At 53.9% G+C, this 18,617-nt stretch overlaps 1 protein-coding gene across 2 annotated transcripts in view; it reads right to left on the minus strand.

Moving 5' to 3' along the window:
• Positions 1–18,617, minus strand: part of SMAD3 (SMAD family member 3) — a 116,808-nt gene that overhangs the window by 10,564 nt on the left and 87,627 nt on the right. For both annotated transcript variants that reach the window (XM_036843590.1, XM_036843591.1), the window contains exons 2-5: positions 13,320–13,513; positions 12,585–12,716; positions 11,209–11,283; positions 7,780–7,830 (exon numbers count right to left, since the gene is read on the minus strand). In XM_036843590.1, the coding sequence (XP_036699485.1) occupies positions 7,780–7,830; positions 11,209–11,283; positions 12,585–12,716; positions 13,320–13,513 (452 nt within the window). The remainder of the gene's footprint in view (positions 1–7,779; positions 7,831–11,208; positions 11,284–12,584; positions 12,717–13,319; positions 13,514–18,617) is intronic.

Below are 18,617 nucleotides of genomic sequence, written 5' to 3' on the forward strand. Positions count from 1 at the left end.
ATGGACTGAGATAATTCCAGTGGAGAGCGGGACACACGTCAAGCACTCAGTAAATGGTGTTAACAGAAATTATAATAATTTTGGTTATATGAACTGAAAAGATCCTGTTCTTGTCCTGACCTCCATCCCAAAGGGGCAAAGTGTCCTTGCCCCTCCTTCTCTTGCCAGGGTCCACACTACTTAATGGTGAAAGTGGTGTGATGGGGCAGGAGCGACCATGGCCTGCGGCCAGTGCCCCTGAGGCTGGCTTCAGCCACGTCAGCCACATCCGGCTCTGGCTTTGCTCGATGCTTGACATTCCAGTGAGATAAGCTATATTCTAAACAATGTGGTCACTAAAATGTGAGCTATGTTGCTTTGGAAACCTTAAAAAAAAAAAACAACCACCACCACCTAAGAAATCCAAGTGCACTCCAAGCCTGCAAAGTGGTCTGGCAACGTGTCAGGGCCGAAAGGTACTGGGGAATTCCCAGAGGCAAGCTCTGCTGACCCTGCTGTGCAACCTTAGGGACGTGACGTCCCTCTCTGGCCTCAGTGGCCCAGTCTGAACAGTGACTGCAGTGTACTGGAAGCCACTGAAAGCAGACCATGTAGGTCACGGCGTTTCTGGCATGGGTCCCCCCGAGGAGGCAGCTATGGCTGATCCGGGCTGGCCTTGGCTTCTCTAGCCAAGTAAAGAACAGAGCAGTCTTCATCTCCAAATTATAAAGCCTTTTCCAGCACCCCCTGGGCTGAGTCCAGGCAGAAGTGAGCGAGCTAGGCTCCCAGGAACACTGACCCAGCCCACCCGTCAAAAGAAGAGAAGCCAGCAGGCCACCCGCTGGGTAACATGGGGCCAGAACCATGTTCTGGGGATGTGTGGGCTTTAAGGTGTCTCAGAATCAGAGAGAGGCTTGGGGTCCTAGCCCAAGAGACCCTCCCAAGCAGATCTGAGCCCTTATCTAAACATCCCTGCAACTCACAGACACTCACTGAACAGTGTTGTGGAAAACACAGGATGCAGGAGCCTGACACATAATTAAGAAGATGCTAGTTGGGGGAACAGAGCAGTCAGGCCAAGGCAAAGTCTGAAGGCTGCCATTTCAGGGAGTGCTGTTTGGACGAGCTGACCTACATTCAGAAGCAGCACCGCAGTCATGCACTTACTGTTGTCTGCAAACAACTGACAGTCAGCCCTGCCTTTCACCTCTCTCCCTCCCATCATCCCTCAGTGCTTCCTCAAGGCATTTCTGTACGAGGAGCTGCAGACCCAAGTATGATCACCACCTCTGGGTTATGCCTTGAATGGCACTTTATTTTAAACTGCATGTATGCCCTCATTTCTTTCCTACCAAAGGACTTATCCACACCATGGTTCCGAACAAGACAAAGTCAGGACCCTGGAAAAGAGAAGATTATAAACAGGCTAACCATGAAGTTATAGCTACTGAAAGAGCACTCAGCTTGGCTCTAAGCTTCCTAGCAGACAAGGCAAAAAGGGGAAATACGCTACATGGCTCTGGTTGGTGGACAGACAATTCTTACTAGTTCTGCAGGGGAAACAAAACTTGTCCTGGGCACTAAATCTTAAATGACATCTTCAGGTGGCTACTCCTCCCCCATATCAATCGATCCAGCCAGCCAACCCACCCTAGTTTCCAGAGTTTCCCAACAAACGTAGAAGCAATTTTATGTAAGGTTGCTTCTAAAAACCCTGAACATATGCCACTCACAGGCTCCTCTGGGAGGACAACTCCACAGGGTAAGGTGACCTGCCCCAATGGAAAGTGGTTTCGCTTCTCTAGGCCAAGGACTCAGCACACCTGGAGTGGCAGCTGATGGCGTGTGCCCAAGGCCTTCCCTTCAAACGCTTCTGCTCTCGGCCAGACTGCTGAGTCTGTGCCAGTCTCTCTTCCCGCAGCAGAGGTGCTGCAGACGCAGGAGCCTCCCGCTGCAGCCGTTCTCGGCCCCCTGTCCCCACCGGTGCGGTGTCGGCCAGACCACTCGAGGAGCACGGGGCACTTAATTCTCGACTGGCCCCCTGCCAGCCTAACGCATTGGCTGGCTTCAGCTCTGAGCCCGATTCCAAGCTGGCATTGACTTTCTGTTTTGTTTAAGGAAAAGAAAACAGAATAAAACCCAGAAGGCAAAGGGATGCCTATTAAAAACATGTGCGAGAGATCCAAATCCGGTAAACGAGAGGCGGGGGAGGTCGGAGCGGGGAAATTAACTTTCTACTATACATTGAAAGCAGGGACTGGGCAAGGGCCGGGAGCAGCGACGCTGTAAAGCTAAAGGTCAGAACACAAACGGCTGCCTTAGTCCGCGCCCTGCTCACCTGCGGAAGGCGGCTCTGCCTCCGGCCAGGAGACTTCCACGCCCCACTCCCCGTGTGCATTTCCCCTGCCTGGACTGCTTGTCCCCCTCATCTGCCAGAACGCAACCTTCAAGGCCCAGCGTGGGTGGCTGTGAAAACATCCTCTACCCCTGTGCCTGAGCCACCTGTGTACCTGAGGGTTAGGTCCCTGCAGGCCCAGGCCAGCTGTGTCCCAGCAGCCGGGCACCGATTCCAACTTGTCTCACCAAGGATTAGGCAACAAACCCAGTTTTACGCAGAAAAGACCTCATGCTCTTTCAACCTAGGACCAGTTTACTGAAACCAAGAACAGTGGAAACGTCTAAGAGCTGGATGGACCCTCGGGAGCGTGACGGTCCAGCCGGCAGCCGACTTCCTGCCGTGAAGATGCCTGCCTGTGGTGTCCCAAGCTTATGGAAGATTAAAGCCCAACGAGGCCTCGGAAAAGAACTTGTGCAGCAGCCCAAGACACCTGGGATTGGGTAGGGCCTGTAACGTGGGCCCCTGCCCTCTCTCTGGGCCCAGGGGTCTTCCTGCTACTCTGCCACCAGGGCCCCCTTCTCCTGGCAGGAGAGGAAGGCAGCCTCAGCCCAAGGTCCTCGGGGAAACCATCACCTCCTTAAACTCCAGCTCAGCCACTGCCCCAGGACATTCCCTGGTACCTCGTTTCCCCCAGTCAAGGCCCCTCCCGAGATGTCTCACTTTAAAGCAGAGAACAACTTTACTCACCGGCAGGATCCAGCTCGTTATCTTTCTTCTCTGTCTCCGCCTCCCTCCTCCTTCCCCTCCATTTGCTCCAATCCTTGACCTAAATCCTTAGGAAATTCCAGGTGACTCATCCGGCATGATGTGTAATAACAGGAGCATCACCTGCTCACATCCCTTCCCTGCAAAACAAAGCCCTGGGACCTCCCCAGAGCCTGCCCCTGGCCAGAAGCTGAGCTGCCTTTCAGTCACTCATGGGGCTCCTCCACGAGGCACCCCAAGTGGCTTTACTGTGGCAGGAGATGCAATCTTTTGCCTGGAGGAGGGAGGAAATGAAGAAGCAGCCAGATGTCCTATGCTTGCTTTCTTTTTGTATAATAACTCCTTTACTAGAAATAATAGGTGTCCTGAGATGCCCCGTCTCTCTCTGGGGAGAACTCTCCGCGTGCCTGTCAGCATCCTACTGTTTGGGACATGCCAGCCACAAAGGAGAAACGCAGGGGCAGCTGCTGCGTGCTGCCCACCCCACCACCCTTTTATCCCCAGAGGATGCCCTTGAACTCACGAGGAGTTCTCTTCTCACTTTACATCTCTGCAGAACCCGCCCACTGTGTCCTTCAGCACCTCCTCCCCTCCCTGAGGCCCCATCCTCCACCGTCTGACCCTCAGCCTCTTCCCGAGGGGGTCCCGTGAGTCTGTCTTCAGCCCTCTTTCCTTCTTGAGCTGGGTCTCCCTCTCCACTGAATCCATCCACTCCCAGGACTTCAGCCGAACCTTCATCAGTGTTTCCAAAGTGAGATCTACGGGAGGGTCAATGGGATCGTAAGAGAAAAGTGTTCCAACAGCGGTCGGACCCGTGGGAGAAACGCTGGACCAAACAGGCCTCCTTTCTGCAGGACTCTGAGAGGCTTTACACTGCGGGTGCCCTGGGGGCCCCAGGAGGGGGCACAGTATAGGCTTTCCAAACTCATTTGATGACAAAATCATGTCTCTGACTCCACTCTGGGCAAGGCTGTCAAACACGCTAATGGCTTCCAAAGCTGCACCTCCAGCCGCAGCCTCTCTCCTGACTGTCCTGCTGCTTCCTGGATACAGGCAAGCACCGGCATCTCCCTGTCGCCCTTCGCCCCAAACCCCGTCCCATCTCCTGGGGCTCTGCCTCAGTTAAACTGAAGCGTCATCATTTTCCCAGTTAAAGCTGATCAATAAATGCCACTGATTCATGACACTCTTAAACGCCCTCTCCTCTCCCGCCGCCATTTCTCTAAAGCATTCATCTCAGCCTCCTTCAGTGCTACTGCTTCCTAAGTGGGTATTTTTTGGGGGGGTGGGGTAGCCCCAGCAATTTCCCCTAGATTTTAAATTCCACACAGTGGCCAGATTAATCATTATGAAGCTGCTGTCAGATAACCACCACCCCCCAACTCAGAACCCACCATCTCGCCTTATCCTATAGGCAAGACAGGGCTACATGGGGTGGCCCTCAGGGCTCTCTTCTCAGCCCGCCAACGCCCTCAGCCTCATCTTCTCCACGGTGCCTCCCAACAAGCCAACCAACCACACCGCCAGCTGTCCTCCGAGCTCACCCCACCCTTTCACGCCATTGCTTCCATCGGCAGTGTCCTTCCCTCCTTCTCTGCCTCACCGTGTCCCACCTGTCCTTCAAGGTCCAGCTCATACAGGTCATCACAACTCCAAGGTCCCCCCACCCTACTCGGCACTGTCCTCCTGGGCACGTACAGTTCCTCCCTCCTCTGTGCTGCTCCCTTGGCACCGGGCACAGTGCATCACCGGTGGACAGACACCTCCAGCCACTCCACCAGACTGTGAACGCCTAAAGGTCCTCCCCGGCTCTGGACCACCAGCATCAGTACCTACTAGGAACTCAGCGAATGGTGACTGAATGAGTTAATACAAAGGAGACGCCACCCTGGATGATGTCCCCACTGGAATGCCACCGTTTGCTCCTTTGAACCCTCAGGGTACTTCATCTGCACCTACCTCTTGTAGGTAATTACTTTACTGTGGCAGAAGGTGAAATCTTAATTAATTAATCTTATTTATTTATTTATTTATTATAGTTGCAGCACATGGGATCTTTCGTTGTGGCACATGGGCTCTTCGTTGCAGCTTCTCTCTAGTTGTAGTGCATGAGCTCAGTAGTTGCGGTGCGAGGGATTAGTTGCCCCACAGCACGTGGGATCTTAGGTCCCCGACCAGGGATTGAACCCACATCCCCTGCACTGGAAGGCGGACTTAAACACTGGACCACCAGGGAAGTCTCACCTCTTGTTTTATATAAAAAGTATTTATCGTCCTGCCTTATTTATCCCAACAAGGCCAAAAGCACCTTCATGTCAGGGTCTGTGACACCTTTTTGAATTCCCCCACTTGGACTGGCATACAGTGACCAAGCAGGAAGTGCCCAGAGAATGAATGAGTGAGGAAGAGACAGGCAAGCAGGCAGGGCTCCCAGCCAGGGACAACATGGGACACCAGGGCCCTCATACCTGACATTTGTTCCCAACTGTAAGTCAATAGGTGTCTCCTTGAGCCTAGTTCTTCTGAGTGAAAAAGGGGAGAGCTAGTCTAAGTAAGTGACCGAGCAAGGCAGGGTCCTGCTGCACATGGGGGCACAAGTTCTGGATTCCCAAGGCCTGAGTTCAAAGCCAGCTTCTCCATTTTCTAGCTGTGTGAAGGGGACAAGTTCATTAACCAGTCCGTTCCTTGGTTTCCTATTCCATAAAATGAAAAATCACAGCACCACCACCTTAGATAGTTGTTACAAAGATTCAGTTAACATGCATGAGCCACTCTGAACAACACTCGGTAAATATCAAGTTCTCGAGAAATGTTTGCCATCTTCATCACCATCCTTTCATCCCCTTGCAGCTACGATGCCAGAGGCTGTGAGATGGTAGGGGCCCTACCAATAGTATTGAATGGGTGAAGGCAGGGGTTCGAGGGCTTGGTAAGCAGAGAGGAAGCCAGGCCTGTCGGCGCCCGTGTCTCGCCGTGAGTCCTACCGTGGCTTGTTGGCTGACTTGTCCCCCACATTCACATCTTCCCAGCCAAGGGGCACCCCCTCTCTGCCCACCAGGCTTGGAGGCTGTCCCTTCCTTTGGAAGAAATGGCCTAAGAATTCCTGACCCTCAGACGAAAGGCTGAGGAACAGGGCAGCAGGCAGGGAGAACTGTGCCAGCAGGGCACTCTGCTTTGGGGCCAAGTTCAAGAACATGCTGTCATCCTGGTCCACACAATCTCGAGGGGAATTCACAGTGAGTACCCACCCAGGACAACTTGCGGTCTGAACCACCAAGTCAGGCAGTGGGGTTGCCAAGGCAAGCACCAGTTCTGATGTCTGTCGACTTCAGGGCGCCCACGGCCATGGTGGGGTAAGAGGGCTCAGCCTCCAAAGCTGAAAGCCCAGAGTCAAGTTCACAGTCATGGCCTTTAAGTTCTCAAGGGTTAACATAGCTTCCAGCCTTCAGAGTTTGTGTTTAATAACTCCATCAGTCCTTTCACCGGGAATGTGACCTTCCCGCTGTAAAGCCCAACACTCACAGTGGTATTATTTTACAAGATGATAAAACAGATCCCCCAAAGTTACATTTCACACTGCCCACTTGTCAGCCTGTATCAAAAGGTTTTCAAGCAGCTCCCCAAGTTCCAAATGATGACTTTCTTCATCTGATGCTATCAGTCAAGGACTGGGAACAACTGGGAACAAAAGCCAGGCCAATCCACTCTGATTCACCAAGCTTGGATATTAACTCCTTCTTTTCCTGAGCCACAAATCAAACCCCAGCAATACAGGCTGGAACAAAATCAAACTCACATTTTTCTAAAGCTACCAGACCAACACAGAAAAAAAATTCCCCTCAATAAAAACTGAACAAATATTTAATTTGTTTTGAGCCCTCCGGCAGGCCCCACGCTGAAGCCAAAGGATGCTCCTGGATTAGAAAAGTGAATCTCAGAAAAATGACCCAGAAATCAAACATCTAAGGGAAGGTTGTGGAAATGATGGCCCAGCTGCTCCAAAACATCATGAGATAATGCAAGATGATCAACGAGTCATCCAAGTATGGAAATGTGTTTACAAAATAACAATGAGAAGACAGAAGGAAAAGATGGATATGAACTATCATCTCAAAGGCAAAGCACAAATATATGTGCCTGTCCACAAACATCAGAGGGACCAAGATGAAACAAAAATATTTGTGTCAGGGCAGGGGGATTATGGGTAACTTGGCTTCCCCCCCCCAAATTCCTTATATGGTACTGTTTTAAATTAAAATGACATCATTGTCAGATGAGGTGCTCAGATAAAATCCAAGTAAGTGTATCTGAAACAAGTCCCCGAAAGCCGGAGGGCTGCAGTTTGCACCGCTGCCCGTGGCTTTGCATCAAACCACACACGGACGCTCACTGACCAGAGACCCTCGTGTCTCTTAAGCACAAGGTTTGGGGGTTTTTCATTCACTCGTGTCTAACCGCCTCCCTGGGGAAATACGAACCCGGCACACGGCTGCCTTTCCTGCCACCACTGTTCTCAGGTTTCCCGTTCTGTGGGTGACCCCAGAAACAATGTAACCAGAAACCTGATGGGCTGCACTGGGCAGATGGTGGGGGTTGGAGCAGGGAAGCCTCAACTTCAGGGCCCCCTCCACACACGGGCCACTAGGCAGGGCTACAGCTAGAGGGGGATTGAGTCATCCAGACAAAGAGCTACTTACCCAAGTTATTGTGTGCTGGGGACATCGGATTCGGGGATAGGTTTGGAGAACCTAGGAGGTGAGACACAGCTGTGAGACTTCGGAAAAGACTGTTGGCCTGGGGAGCCAGATGACAGAACATCTGCATCAAGGTGGGGCAGGAAGAAAACCTTGGACTGAGACTCCACGGCCCAGGAGAAGACCAAACCCACATCCTTGCCTGTGCTTTCCCTTCCCCGGGCCCCAGCTTCCTCATCTGTGGAACCAATGGATGAGCGGATGACCTTGGAGTCTCTTCCACAACTTGATGGTCTGATGCTTCTAACCAAGCCCCCGGGCACAGGGCTGCTGCATTCCCAGCCTGGGTGCACAGACCTCACACTGACCCTCCCTGTTAACTGAGCCCCCAGAGGGACAGAAGGAGCAGGGAAGACCCTCTCCACAGCTGCTCGAGGCCCCAGGCAGCGAAGGTAAGGCTTGCAGCTGCCCAGACCTCACCAGTCCTGTTCTCACGGCTCAGGACCTGCAAATACCAACGCGGCCTTTTCCCCAGGTTTCAGGAAACTCACTGAGCTGCCTCGGACACCCCACAACTCAGCAACCAGACTGACATTTTACGTAATACATGATGCTACATGTGGGAAAAAGTCCTAACTACCCAATTCTTCCTACTCTAATGTCGTTACTCTGTTTTTTCCCCCGAAAAAAGAAAAAAAACCCACACGGAGTCAGCCTTCCGAAAACCAAGTGACTGCTTTTCCAGAAAGCAACACTGGGCTGGTCCCTCCTTTGTCCCTGCACCCATGGGGCTCCAGCTCTGGCGAGTTGTTTATTGACTGACAGCCCTGTGATTTCAGCCCTGGCTCCACCCCCTGAAGTCTACAGTCCTCACAGCTGGGCCTTAAGCTTACGCTGCCTTGAGCTGTTAACGGGGGTCTGCCCCTGCTCCTTAACTCAGCTGTAACCTCCTTGAGGACCAGGGAGGAACCATGGGTTTCTTTTTCACCCCTAGCACCCAATCTTCGGGGGGATGTGGAAGAGTCACAGAAAGAGCAGAGCTTCCGAATCTGCCACGGGGTCTGGACATGGCACCACTTATCAGCCATGGGACTTTGGCAAAGTGGTTCGACCTCTTTGAGCCTTGATTTTTTTTCCCCTCAGGTATAAAATGGGGAGAATACCACCTATCGTGTGATTTGTGGAAACGAAGTGAGATCGTGCCTATGAAAATGCCTATACCATAGCTGGTACATAGTATGTGCTCAGTTAAGTGTTGGTCTCCTGATTTGTGCTGGCCCGAATGACAGAGACCCAGGAAGGCAGTGGGACCTTCTCACTGGTCTGAACAGACATGTGTGCATGTCAGGGGAGAAGCAGGGCTGGACAAGGTGATCCTCGGGCCCCAAATGAGGCGCTACCACATTCTCAACTGTCCGGGAAGCCAAGTCCATGAGCAACTGGACTGGTTTGAGTGAAGAGCAGAGAATAAATAGGAGACCCCACCCACGGGCTGGCTGGGGTCCACAAAGCCCAGGCACACATTCAATAAATCATTAACGTTCACAACAGGTACATTAAGGGAGGAGAGGAGGGAGGGAGAGACAGAGAAGATGGAGCAGAAAGGAAGGAGAGGAAGGGGAAGGAACAAGAGCTGAGAGGGTGAAAAGGTGGCTGCTCGTCCCATAGAAGACCCTCTCCTTTGGTCTGTTCACTTTTATAACAGTAAAAGCAGACCTCGTGTTACTGCACTTTCCTTTACTGTGCTCTGCAGATGCTGCATCTTTTACATAATGAAGGTTTGTGGCAACCCTGCGTCGAGCAAGTATTATCAGCACGGTTTTTCCAACAGTATCTGCTCACTTTGCACCTCTCTGTCCCATTTTGATAATTCTCACAATATTTCTAACTTTTTCACCATTATTATATTGGTAATGGTGATCTGCGATCCGTGATCTCTGACGTTACTATTGCAAAAAAGATTATGACTCGTTGAAGGCTCAGGTGATGGTTAACATTTTTTAGCAATCAAGTATTTTTTAAGTAAGGTGTGTATACTGCTTTTTTAGACATAATGCTATTACACACTTAATAGACTATAGTGTAAACATAACTTTTACATGTACTGGGAAACGAAAAATTTGTGGGACTTGCTTTACTGTGGTTGTCTGGAAGTGAACCCACAGTATCTCGGAGGTTTGCCTGTAATCATTCCACAAACATGAAGAGCAGCCAGGAAGGAAGGGGGAAAGGAGAGGGAGAAGAAATACAGCATCTGCAGAAATGCTGCTTAGCTGGCTTGCTTCCCATGCCAGCGTTTAATAGCTGTACCCTTACAGCGGTCACTTGGCATCGAATACAGGAAGGTCTTCGACGCATTCCGGCTGGGTTCACACTGTCAGCCATCTATCAGGGGTGTGTCGGGGTATGTGTGCTAAACCCCAAGGGCCATGATGCCCAGGCTACGTATCAAGTGACCACGTTTACAGTAAACATGGAAGTCTCCCGCATCCGTCTTTTGGGAATTACGCTCTCTTCTGGGCTGCGTGCAGGGCAGGTGGCCCCACCGCGCCAGGCGGCTCTGTGTGTACAAGGCATGCCCGGCGTCATGGGGAGGGAACATCTGCTCGGCCCCCTCCTCCTCACCCAACCACACGCAACACAGTGCACATGCGATGTGGCAGCTGGGGTTCGATTCAAGAAACTGCTGGTCTGGAGCCAATTTGGTCCCTTAACAAATGAGGCGGGAACATCTGGAGATGTGGCTGGAGATGACTGGGCTGGGTCGCTCACAGCAGGAACACACAGATCACATTTGGTCATCACATAAAAATCGATGCTTCGGGGCCTCGACTGCCACTAGCAAAGACCCTGCCTCTGTTTCGGCTCTCCTGAGCTACTTCAGGTGATGGAGCCCACCCTCCTGAGATGCCAGCAGCATCTCATCTGCTTAAAGCCTGTAGGGGCTCCTCCTCAGTCCCCGGCCACACACGAAGCCTTGAGTGACGGGCCCTCCTGTCTCTGGAGGAGTACACTCCAGCCATCCCAGAACTCACCAGCTCTCCTGCCCACGCCCCCGACTCTGCCTGGCACACCCTCTGCCTGCCCTGATGGCCTGGCCAAACCCTACACATCTCCGACACTCAACTCGAGAGAAACCTACACTGCAAGGTAATGCTCGGCACCCCCAACACCCCGTCCCCAGGCTGGGTTATGTGGCCCTGCTCTGTGCCCTGATGCCACTGGCGCCTTCCATCAGGGCATATATGAGATGGCACGGTGACTGCGGGCTGTCTTGTTGGTCTCCCCCACGAACTGTGAGCAGCTTGGCTCCTCCTCTGTCGCAGACCCGAGCCCAGTGATTGCTCTGTACATACTGGATGGAGGGACAGAGGCAGGGACGGGGGAGGGCGGGCACTCAGGCTTAGGAGCAGAGCCCCACGAGACCCTGACCTGCGTCCATGCTGTGGTTCATCTGGTGGTCACTGGTCTCTCCATCTTCACTCAAGTAGCCCGGGGGTGGGGTTTCTGGGAATTGAAAGGAAGGTGGTTCATTAAATGGCCTCTCTGGTTTGGCTCTTGAGATGCCCTTTGCAAACTCACACATTCACACCATTATGCCAGGGGGCGGGAGCCGAGGAGCTCTGGGCCTTGCATCCCTGGCTCTCGTCTTCCTCATGCCCTTCTTCCTTCCTGCTCCCCACCTGGATCATGACCACCTTTGTTCACACCATCCCTGACTCCCAAGTCTGAAATGCCTATTCCTACAGCCTCTGCCGGGCTAAACTTCTCCCCATCCCTCAAGGTTAGGTTTAAGCTCCGCCTCCCTTCCAGGGGGGGCAGTGGACTCACTCAGCCTCACTCATCTCTGTCCCCTGAAGGGCAACAGCCTCAAACCGCCCTTTGGCTCTACTATCTACCCGTGTGCAGATCCATGGTTATTTGCTGTCTCTTGAGAGGATGTCTTAGCTCCCGAAGTGGGATGCAAGTTCCATGACAGCAGAGATTGCGATCTATTTCTCTGAATGACCCCCAGACCCCGACTCAGCTCTCTGTTTTGCTGAATGAACAGAGTGGGCAACCCACTCCTAGGGACCAGCGCCACCTGTGAAGGATCTGCAAGCCTGGATTTGTAAAGCGGGTCCCTCCTTAACACTGTGACCCACGCGCAAAGGCCTGCGGTCAACCTCAGCACGTTGAGCTCACTCAGGGTGAAAGGCGCATCCAAACTAGCCAGCTCTGAAAGTAAGGCGGCACATCACTGCCCAGCCACCTGCGCTGGGACTGGCTAAGCTCCGCCAAGCAGTTTTCCTGGACGCCCAGAGTGCTGGTGATTCACACATTATTTGCATGTAAATGAGGGGCTTCTAAAAACATTTGCACTCTGACGGCACAGCCCACTTCTCCCAGTGGAATAAAACCTCCCACCCAGCTTGTAACCCTCCCCGGGCTTACTTACAGGGCCAGTTCTCCGCACACTGCCCGGCCCTCGGCCCTCTGTTCTCCCGCTGCCTCTGCAGCCCCCAGACTGTCGGGGATCCTGCCTGAACTCCAGCCCCGGCCGCGAGGGCGGTGAGAGAAACACAGCGTTGCTATTTCCGCTTCCAAAATAAATGACTGCACCGAGGCAGGGCGGGAGGGTCACGCCGCCGCTCCTCCGTGCCAAGAAAAGCATCATTAGTGAGCGAGGAGCCAAGGCCACGGGTCCTCTCCCCACAGGGATGCAGTTCTGAGTCAGGGGCCTCGGGCCAGCGTGTGTGCAGAGACCGGGTGATGGGTTTATCTGGCCCCCACCTCCTGGGCCGGCCTCACTGCCCACGTGTGCATACCTGGAATATTGCTCTGGGGCTCAATGCCGGCGGGGAAGTTAGTGTTTTCGGGGATGGAATGGCTGTAGTCGTCCAGCGGGGGGAACTCGGCCGGGATCTCTGTGTGGCGTGGCACCAACACAGGAGGTAGAACTGTTCAGAGGAAACAGAGCAGAGGTGGATCAGCATCGACGCCAGGCTGGCACCAAAGCCCCTGCACCCCCAAATGCACCACAGGCCCTCCCTCACAAAGAGAACAGGGAGAGAGGGGAAAGGGGGAGAGGAGGGGGAGAGGGAGGGGGAGAGGAGGGGGAGAGGGAGGGGGAGAGGGAGGGGAGGGGGGAAGGGGAGAGGGAGGGGGAGAGGGAGGGGAGGGAGGGGGAAGGGGAAGAGGGAGGGGGAGAGGGAGGGGAGAAGGAGGGGAGGGGGGAGAGGGAGGGGAGAGGGAGGGGAAAGGGGGAGAGGGATGGGAGGGGGGAAGGGGACAAGGATGGGAGGGGGAAAGGGGGAGAGGGAGGGGAGGGAGAAAGGGGGAGAGGGAGGGGAGGGGAAAGGGGGAGGGGAAAGGGGGAGAGGAGGGGGAGAGGGAGGGGGAGAGGGGAGAGGGAGGGGGAGAGGGATGGGAGGGGGAGGGAGGGGGAGAGAGGGGAAAGAAGGGGAGGTGGAAGTAGGGAGGGACGGAGGGGGAAGTGGGGAGGGAAAGAGGAGGAGGAGAATGCCACGTAGGTAGCTGCAGACCCTACAGAGGCGGCGTACCTGGGGTCTCCACCCTCTGATAGTGGTAGGGATTCACGCAGACCTCATCCTTCTTCATGTTGAAGGCGAACTCACACAGCTCCATGGCCCGCAGCTCATGGTGGCTGTGTAGGTCAGGCCATCGCCACAGGCGGCAGTAGATGACATGGGGGAGCCCCTTCCGGTGGGACACCTGCAGCCGGCCATCCAGGGACCTGCCGGGAACGGGAGGGGCAGAAACAGACAGTGAAATGGGTCTGGCTTGCCTCCTCCCAAGTCCGGCCTGCCGAGCTCCATGAGAGCTTGCTGGCAGAGACTCAGGAAGCTCCCCTCCGCTGGTCTGTCTCACACGCAGAGGGCCAGGAGATCAGAGAAGCTGTGTGTGTGCTGGAAGGGGTCCAGGAGAAGAACACAGAGGCCCACCCAGCAAGGCCGAGGGCTCCCAGGCTGGCAGAGCTGACCTCAGACCCGCCCCGTGAGGGGAACGACACCGAATCATGCTCTGGAAAGGTCGGGGCCAGGTGCAGGTGTGCAGAGGGGACAGGGCTGAAGCAGGAGACGGGAGCTCTTCAGGAGCCGCTGTGAGGACCACAGTGAAGCTGAGGAGGAGGGTGACAGCACACAGGCCCTCCCTCTCTAATCGCTTTCCACACTCACCCAGTTCCTCTCTCACACGAGAAACCAGGGAAAAAAAAAAAAAACTCTTTTTTCAGTTGGTGTTTGTGATGAGGCAGGGAGGGAGAGAAGGCCATGAAGGGGAATTTTAACTGGTCAGAGGCTACACTGCAGATCTCTCGGGAGTCCCTCTCAGTGTGAGGGCTGCCGGCAGGCTGGCCCAGGTGTCCCAGTTCAGAGCTAAGGCCTGAGCGGTCGTGCGTGAGCAGAGCGGGAGCCGAGCCTGTGACTTGCTTCTGCCACGGTCCCCAGCCTGGCTGGGCCGAACCCACCCCCCACAGCAGTGTCCCGTCCCTGTGCAAACCACGGCTTCCGTGGTGAGTTAGCCTCTGAGCAGCTGACCTGGCGCCCGGGCCCCCAGCCCAGGCCAGAGTGTGGTCGCTGGTGAACCAGCAGCACGGGTCCACGGAAGCTTGTGAACAAGGCAAAATCCCAGAGGCTACCCCAACCCACTACATCAGATTCCTCCTCTTTCCAAAAGCCCCAGGTCACCTGCAGGACAAGAAAGTTGCAGCAGTGCCACAGGCCACGACAGCTGGGAGCTTGAGTGGCGGGAGCCCGTCAGCCAAGAGTAAGGCAGGAGGCAGGAGGCATCCGAAGGGAGAGACGGGAGACTTCAAGCAATGCCAGGTACTAGACAGGTGCGGAGATTCCGTTCACACCGAGTCCTTTATCTAACAAGTCCTTCGTGAGCTCCTACTCTGTGGGGCACTAGGGATACAGCGGTGAGGGAAAGAGAGTGGAAGAGACCACAGAGTGAGAGAGTGTCATGGACATATATACACTACCAAATGTAAAATAGATAGCTAGTGGGAAGCAGCCGCATAGCACAGGGAGATCAGCTCGGTGCTTTGTGACCACCCAGAGGAGTGGGATAGGGAGGGTGGGAGGGAGGGAGACGCAAGAGGGAAGAGATATGGGAACATATGTATATGTATAACTGATTCACTTTGTTTTAAAGCAGAAACTAACACACCATTGTAAAGCAATTATACTTCAATAAAGATGTTAAAAAAAAAAAAAAAAAAGAAGAGACCACAGAGCGGTCCCTGCTTCCACAGAACTTCCATGGGCAAGACCGACATTAATCACATAATCGGGACAGCTACAATGACAAACTAAGTGCAGAGAACCACAAGAGCCTATGACCCTGGGGACCCTGCTGCACTGAAGGGTGTGACAGGGCATCTCTGAGGAGCTGGTGGTTGACCGGAAAGTCTAAAGGATAAGTAAGAACTAAGTAGTCAAAGGGGTACGGGAGGAGGGCATTCCAAGTAGAGAGAAGAGCATGTGCAAAGGCCCTGGGAAGGTGGAAAACACGGTGAGGAGGAAGACCAGAACGAAGGCCAGAGTGACCGGAGAGGAGGGAGGCTGGGGTAGCAGACAGGGGTGCTTCTGCAGGGTCTCAGATGCCATGCTGAGAGGTTCTGCCTTTTTTCTAAAAGCCACAGGAAGCCTCTGAGATGCGTAAGTGGGCTGAGAGTGTGCTTGTGTGTGCGCCCGTGTGCACACACGCAAGAGACAGGCCCCGTGATAACGCTGGCTGCAGGGACAAGCAGACTGGGGGTAGTGGAGAGTCAGAGCAGATGAGATGGATGTTCATCAATAAGGAGGCACCCAGAGGCAGTACTGCTCTTTCTACAAGGCGGCCCATCCGAGGACCCCACTGGCCAGCGGGCAGGACTTTTCTAATAGCTGGGCAGGCCTGGTGGAGAGGCATTTGAAGCTCTCCCTCCCTGCCCCCATACGACTGAGGGCACCCATTTTCCTGAATATATGGAATTTATGGACACTCTGTGAGGGAGGGGCTTGCCAGATGCAACCAGAAGCACCAACCAAAGAGAGAGAAACAGGAATCCAATCAAACTCTCCGAGCCACTGGCCTGGGCAGGGGGGAGGACAGACAGAGGTCAGAACTGGGCTTGGGCACAGGGACTGACAGGGATCTGCTGACTAAGAGCAGCTCAAAGGATGTAATTACCTCCCTCCTGTGGGGTCCCAGACCAAGGAACCCTGACAGCCCAAAAACAGTAATTAGGAGGCAGAATGAGAGAACACAGCCTGGGACTCGCCCTTGAGATACAGAAGGCAGATGGCCAGATGTGGAGTCATGAGACCTGGGGTCAAGACGAGGTTCTCCTCTTCCGGCTGTGAGACCCTGGGCAAGTCCTGAAGTCTCCAGGACCCTCAGTTACCTCATCTGTAAAATGGAACATTCTCCCCCCACTGCTGCCCCTGACCTCACGCAGCTCAGTATCCACTCAAAAGCGCTTTGTGAAGCACCAATCAAGGACCGTTATTCTTCCCCATCACAACGGCCACTCTCCAAATCCAGCCCCGGAGAAGTGAGGTGAGCTGTGGGGCTGAGGAGGAAAGAAATGGAGAGTGGGAGGTGATGAGTGGGGACAGAGAGGGACTCAGCTGTTCCCATTTTCTTGCAAAGCCACCGTGTGCCCACAGATAGGGAAGTGGTCACATCTGCTCTTCAGTGTTGGACAAAAGCCCCAACAAAGAGCCAGCTGGACATCTGGAGTGGCCTCTGCAGGGGGAGGCCTTGGAGAGAGGCTCAGACCAGCAGCGAGGAAAGAGTGGGCTGTGGAGGGAGCCCCCAACCCCCACCTGGTTGATGGAAGGGTTAGCCCTCTTCCTTTTTAAAAAAATAAATAAATAATAATGCAGCGCTATTCACAATAGCAAGGACGTGGAAGCAACCTAAATGTCCACTGACAGAGGAATGGATAAAGAAGATGCGGAACGTATGTATGATGTAATACTACTCAACCATAAAAAGAATGAAATAATGCCATTTGCAGCAACACAGATGGACCTAAAGACTGTCATACAGAGTGAAGTCAGACAAAAAGAAAAACATCATATGATATCACTTATATGTGGAATCTAAAAAAATGGTACAAATGAACCTATTTACAAAACAGAAATAGAATCACAGATGTAAAAAAAATAGTAATACAGGGCAGGAGGAGGGGTGATGGTGGACAACGCAAGAGAAGGGTCCCTGCTTCCACGGGGCAGACGGCCTGAGAGAGGGCACGAAAGGCCAAGTTCCCGTCAGCCCTGCACTGGGCCTGCGCCTTAGGCAGGGAAGGTGCAGGGACAGGACGCTCTGGGCACTCCTGACGTGGAGGGACGCTCACACGCCGCCCTAACATCCTAACCCCCAGGACTGGCACAGCCAAGCCAGAGACCCAGAGTGACCCGGGGCCCAACACCTGCTCACGGGCCTGCAAGGGGGAAAAGGGCGTGGAGTGGGCAGAAATGGGACACCTCGGGACACACGAGGCTCAGACACGTTATGTGACGGAGGCCAAGGTCTGGGCGTGACGTGGCCCTTACAGGCTTCGGGAGTTGAGGGATGGGAAGGAGAGTCAAGGAGGTGGTGAAGGAGCGCAGAAGGCTCATCACATCTGTAGGCAGAGACTTCAGTGTCCTGGATTCCTCATCCAATCCTTTCTGCGTTACATGGGCTCTTTCCTCTCAGGGCCTGAAGAGCCTGGCTGTCTACCTGAAGAAGTATGGCAGAGAGAGCTCCAGGCACAGAGGAAGGAGCAGGGAGAAAGGGGGTGGGGGAGTAAAAAGGAGGGGGTGGTGGGGAGGAGGGAGAGGGGACGCAGGACGGGGTGATGGGAGGGAGGTGGAGGGAAGGTGGAGGCAAGTGATGGAGAGTGGGAGGGAGATGGAGGGGAGGGGGGAAGAGAAAGGGGGAGGGGACCAGGAGAGGGAGGGAGGAGGGAGGGAGGGGGGAGGAGGAGGGAGAAAGGGTGGGAGAGAGGGGCGGGAGGGGCTAAGAAAGTCCTTCGGTCAAATACAACAAACTGAATGGATGCATTTATCTCTGTCCTGCCCAAGACAATGGGTAGGAGAGGAGAGCAGACAAAAGTGGAAAACAGATGGCCTAATGGGAACAGACTTAGCAGAGTGAACCTGGGAAAGAGTCTGGACTTGGAGGCACCACACACTTGTCAAGACTTGGCTGAGAACAGGAGGATGGGTTGACTGTCTACAGAAGAGGCAGGCAGATCCCAGCTCCTTCCCCCCCAAGCCTCCCCATAAACATGACCTCCCCAATCCTGCCAGAGACAGGTTTGCTCTCTGCCGAAAATGAACGGGAGAGCGGGGCTCTAGACGGGGCCACCAGGGCACAGCTGCGGGTGAAGGTCAGACAGGGGCTAGGAAACAGGATTTCATGAACACTCCCTTGCTTACCCCACCCCTGCCCGTGGAGGAATTAAACAGCTCAGTCCACAAGACCCGAAATACTGACATTTGGGGATCCCCCAACTAAATGGCCCTGTTTCTGCCAGTTCTCCCTACGGGGAAGCCCACCTGCCAACAGGCCCCTCCCATCACCATACACAGAACAGGCAATCGGCTTTTTACTGCCACACTCTCAAATGTGAACGCAAGGCCAGAATCCCCAGCCATTTAAAGAAAGCCTCTAACAGGAGGCACAGAGATAGAAATAAGTGGGGGAGAAAAAAAACAAGTCTGAGACAATGCAGGGAGCAGAAGAAAACTTCCAAATAAAATAAAACAAAAACTACTCTCGGGGAGATAAGCTATTGCAATCCTAAAACAGGGACATTTACAGACTACTGAAAAACACTCCTGGAAATAAAAAATAAG

This window comes from Balaenoptera musculus, chromosome 2 (genome assembly GCF_009873245.2).
Source record: "Balaenoptera musculus isolate JJ_BM4_2016_0621 chromosome 2, mBalMus1.pri.v3, whole genome shotgun sequence".
Classification (NCBI taxonomy): Eukaryota; Metazoa; Chordata; class Mammalia; order Artiodactyla; family Balaenopteridae; genus Balaenoptera; species Balaenoptera musculus.